General features: G+C 30.1%; 1 protein-coding gene across 1 annotated transcript; it reads left to right on the top strand.

Annotated features, from left to right (window-relative positions):
* Positions 1-3600: 3600 nt before the first annotated feature.
* On the top strand, positions 3601-4283 carry LOC129947494 (keratin, type I cytoskeletal 10). Its single transcript, XM_056058073.1, has 2 exons — positions 3601-3969; positions 4035-4283. Exons 1-2 carry the CDS (start codon positions 3666-3668, stop codon positions 4091-4093), a joined length of 363 nt encoding a protein of 120 aa, XP_055914048.1. The 5' UTR covers positions 3601-3665; the 3' UTR covers positions 4094-4283.
* Positions 4284-4612: the final 329 nt, after the last annotated feature.

Consider the following 4612-nt stretch of genomic DNA (forward strand, 5'->3'; position numbering starts at 1 on the left):
GATCAGTACTTAAGATTGTGAAATTTCTTAGGCCAAAATTGAACGTTATAATTGATCGTTTAAGGGTGTTGTATATCTCTCGCATTTACAAAGGGGTACATGACTGATACCTAAGATAAAGATAATTGGCCTTAAATGACAATCTTGGGAATACATGGGCCGCTAGCTAGATGATCTACTAGCTTAAATAATTTACAATTCATAGATTGTAATAGGTTTTTTTTTTGTTCAATTACATACATATATTATTTTTTTTAGAAAGTTTTCACGTCATAAAGAGCAATACAGCTCCAAATCGTTACGATGCGGTGTAAAATTTAGGGGCAATAGTTCTCCTCTTATGAAAATAAAGATATTGTGTCCGTTTTGAAACCAATCTTAAAGAAATTGATTTCGCCTAGATCATATAGGAGATTTGAATATATCTTTTTAAAAAGGGAGTTTCTTGCTTTGTCCAAAATCAATAATAATCATTTCTCAGCTTAGAATCTAGAATTTCAAGGAAGTTGGTCAAAAATGATTTCCGTGCTGCCAGATTTTGCGGTACAGTGGTGAAAGTTGAGTTTCAATAAAGAGCTTGAAGTTTGGAGATGTGTTCGGAGGCAGTTTTCGGCAGGTTTCTGCAGCGTATAGCATTATTGTTTAAAGAATTTGCAAGAAATGCTCTATATTTTTAGCTAAAAATGTTTTTCCATAAACATTGGGCTAAACAGTCCCAAACGCATTCTTCAGTTTCCTGGATCATTCCGATCTCCTTTGTTTAATATTGACTTTATAAAGGGCCGGGAGCTTCATCTGATCTCAATATACCATTTAAGGACAATGTGAGATTTTCTAGAAATTCAGTTGTGGCGTTCTTGAAAAATACATTTGGAGATCGACACCAGCTACTTTGCTGTTTTTCAACTTCAATTTATCTGGTTTCACATCAAAAAGTTTGTTATAATCTTAGGAATGCAAAATACTTTTCAATTTTTGGGTTATTAATTATCTCTAGATAAATAAGTAAGTTACTTGTTAGTCTTCACATTTCCTTCTCGTATTAAAGAATTTTCTAATGCTTTTGGGATCAAACTTAAGAGAACTGTCCATATTTATTAATAATTCGACATATAAATAATTAAAGAGAGATTTAAACTCTTCAAACAGGGTAACGATTCACGATATTCAAAGGACATGCTTTTCATGAGATGTTTCCAAGCCTAGTTTCTCTTGTCTCGAAGCATTTTAAGCTCTTTTTTATATCATGGATGCGACAAAAGCTGGAATATATCGATATTTTAAGAGGAAAGAAAAGGTTTCTATTACATTGTGAGATATGAAACTGCAATGTCAACGTTGCTAAGAATTGGTATATTCCCAACACCACAATTTCAGAAAGCTGTTGAAAATCATCTTTCTGAAAGTTAAAAGAATATAAACAATTGAATAGTCATGCCAATTCAAGTCTACATTCGATATACCAGAGTTTGATTGAACAATAAAAATAAAAAGGGGCTGGGATGCGACCCACACTGATAATTTCTCATCACTTTTGTCGATTTGTATTGCTTAATAGTTTGTAGGCTTAAAAGTTTGTAGGTTTAGTTTGAAATTCTTTTTTTTTAAATAGATTTTTAGTGGAAAACTGATTTTTACTAATTTTAGTAATATTTATTAAATTTTTACAAATAGGATGAATAAAATAATTTGAGAAACCTCAAGAACCGAACATCAATTTTTACCAAATTCGCTTATTATTTTTTGTTGATTTTATTTTTGTATGACAAAACGGACTGTTGGCTTTATATAAAAACTACTGAATATCGAAAACAAGATTTTCTGTGAAATAAAAAAAGTTTGAAGACAATATTTTAAATTTTTGAAAAGATATTTGAGTCGAAAATCAATTTGTACCAACTTTTATTAATTTTTTTGTTTAGGTTTTTATTTTTTGTAAAAAAAACTTTCAGTTTAATTTTTGTCAACATTTTTCCCAATGGTGAAAAGAATATTTTTTATACATGCAAATTAGTTGGAAGCCATAATCTCAAAGTTTGAGAAGATATTTTGATTCGAAATTAAATTTTTATGAACTTTTGTTAAATTTTGTTGAAGTTTTTATTTTTTGTAAAAAAAACTTTCAATTCCATTTTTCTCAAATGCTTCGAATGTTTACAACAATATTTTTAAAAGATAGGAGTAGTCTAAAGCCAATATCTCAAAGTTTTTGAAAAGTTATTTGAGTCGAAAATCTATTTTTACTAACTTGTATTGTTTTTGTTTTAGGTTTTTATTTTTTGTAAGAAAACTGTCAATTCGATATTTCTCAAAATTTTACTGAATGGTGAAAACAATATTTCCTATGAGATAAAATAAGTTGGAAACCAATATTCCAAATTTTGATGAGATATTTAAATCGAAATTCAAATTTTACCAACTTTGAATAATGTTTTTTTAGGTTTTTATTATTTATAAAAAACTGTCAATTCAATTTTTGTTAAAATTGTTCCAGATTAAAAAAAACTTCTTTTACGTTGAACAAAATTGTTTTGGAGATAAAATCGTTTTATATTGGTAAAATTTTCGAGGTGACAAATTTTTATTTATGATTTATGAAAAAAAAACGTACGTACAGTACCCGTGAAAAAAACTTTAGATGTCATAGAAATGGATCGAACGCAAGACCGCTGGCATGACAGTCTAACGCATTAACCATCATGCCACGGTAACTACGATATGGTAATTGATTCAACTATACTTTCGTACTTATAACGTAAGATGAAAAATCTATTTCTTAGTGAGACTTGTTTTCTGATGTGAACCAATATTGATGTATGGGAGGTTAAATTCACCTGAAAGATGAACATTGCTATCCAAACCAGTAATTTCCACAATTTCAACAAGAGCAAGGAGAGTTCAATATAAGCTTAAGCCGGGCTTTTTGGAGAAATGTAGATGTTTTAACCAAATATTCAAGTAATCTGATGACAAAAGACATAATAATTACACTTTAACGTTTTATAAGGACCTACAAATACAGTTGGTTTCAATGGTTGTCCAATAACTAATGATGTACAATTAAGAAACAAATTTAAAACCACTGCATAATCCCCAAACTTTGTAACCCAAGACGTTTCTTAAAATGTATTAAATTTGTTAAACTGTTAACAAATCTGTGTACTAAATTACTATTATTTGCAGTGTACATAAAGTGTAAGTACATTTATCACATAATATGTATAGATACATTCATATATGGTAATTCTATTGAAACTGTTTATGCTTGTGAGAATTGGGTAGCTGCGAATCAAAATAATTATTTCTTGTTCTTTGACATTGACCAGGTAATAATTAGCGATCGGTCATGTAAAACGAAGGCAAAAGAGGCTTACGGCTTATTGTTGTAGCTCCAAGCTAAGACAATGAAAACTGAAAACATATTAAACGTACAAATATTTATACGAGAAAAAAAAAAACAAAAATAACCTTTGCGTGACTTGACATATGAGGTTTTATCTTTATTCCTATAATGGGGTGGCGATTCTTTTCGATTATAGGGTTAAATGAATTGTATATAAAAGTGCAACAAGAATTTTGCAATTGTCAGTTCGACTTCAACTTTAACTTCAACTTAAGCTTCTTAGCTACCTATTTATACTATTTAGACTGCTGTGAATCAAAAGATGTTGAAATTCTTTCCGATTTTGGGTGTTTTGGTTTTGGTAGTGATCCTATCGGCCAGTAGTGACGCAAGACCACAGCTGCAAAGGAGGCAACTTTTGGATAAAAACGTGCAAAATAGGGAACAAGAGAGCGATGATCTGGACGATGGAGCTGAAAAGGATGATCTTAAGGGATCAGCTTCATACGGCTATGGCTATTATGGAGGATATCCTTTTGGAGGATATGGCGGTGGATTATACGGCGGAGGATTGTATGGTGGTGGAATTTACCCATATAGTTATAGTTTGCATAGTGGATATTATGGTATGCCTTGAAATCTTGGACACTTGTATTGTTTTAATGTTTTTTTTCTTCTTCTTTGTGCATAGGAGGATACTCCCCATACTCCTACTACGGGGGATATGGTTTCCCAGGACACTATTTCTAGATTTAGACTTTTTTCTTTTTAACCAAAAAATTACACAGACATAGTTTTTAAGTTAGATCCTAAATAATAAGTGATTTTTATTAAAACCAATCTGAATAATATTAAAGATCTTGAGGTATTAAATATGTTAAAAAATAAAGTGAAACAGTTAATAAAGAAAAGAAAGCAATCAGGAATATTAACAAAAACATACAAATTATGTTCAATAATTTAAATTGCGTTTTGTTTCCCAACTGTTTTGGAAAATCTCTGCCTTCTTTGGGAACTGGAAGAAACAAGTTCAAGTCTTATTTCTGTGGTAAAACCAGAATTCTCAAGACTTTTTTTTCTAGAAAAGTGTGCATAAATATATCATAAAATAAGTTGTGTTCAGCTTCAAAGTTATAATTTTGAGCTAATGATGTAAAACTCTGAAACTTTCAACACCTTATAAAATGATTGGTAGACGAGATTTATTTAGGTAACATTTTGAAATGCTTGTTTATTCATCAAGCAAATTGATTTCTTACCTTTTTATAA

The sequence above is a fragment of the Eupeodes corollae genome, chromosome 2 (assembly GCF_945859685.1).
Source record: "Eupeodes corollae chromosome 2, idEupCoro1.1, whole genome shotgun sequence".
Classification (NCBI taxonomy): domain Eukaryota; kingdom Metazoa; phylum Arthropoda; class Insecta; order Diptera; family Syrphidae; genus Eupeodes; species Eupeodes corollae.

Bases quoted from the DNA above. Each gene is read 5' to 3' on its own strand.
- LOC129947494 (XM_056058073.1), top strand. From the start codon at position 3,666: ATGTTGAAATTCTTTCCGATTTTGGGTGTTTTGGTTTTGGTAGTGATC. The intron at 3,970-4,034 runs GTATGCCTTGAA...CTTTGTGCATAG, and splicing joins TTTGCATAGTGGATATTATG to GAGGATACTCCCCATACTCC.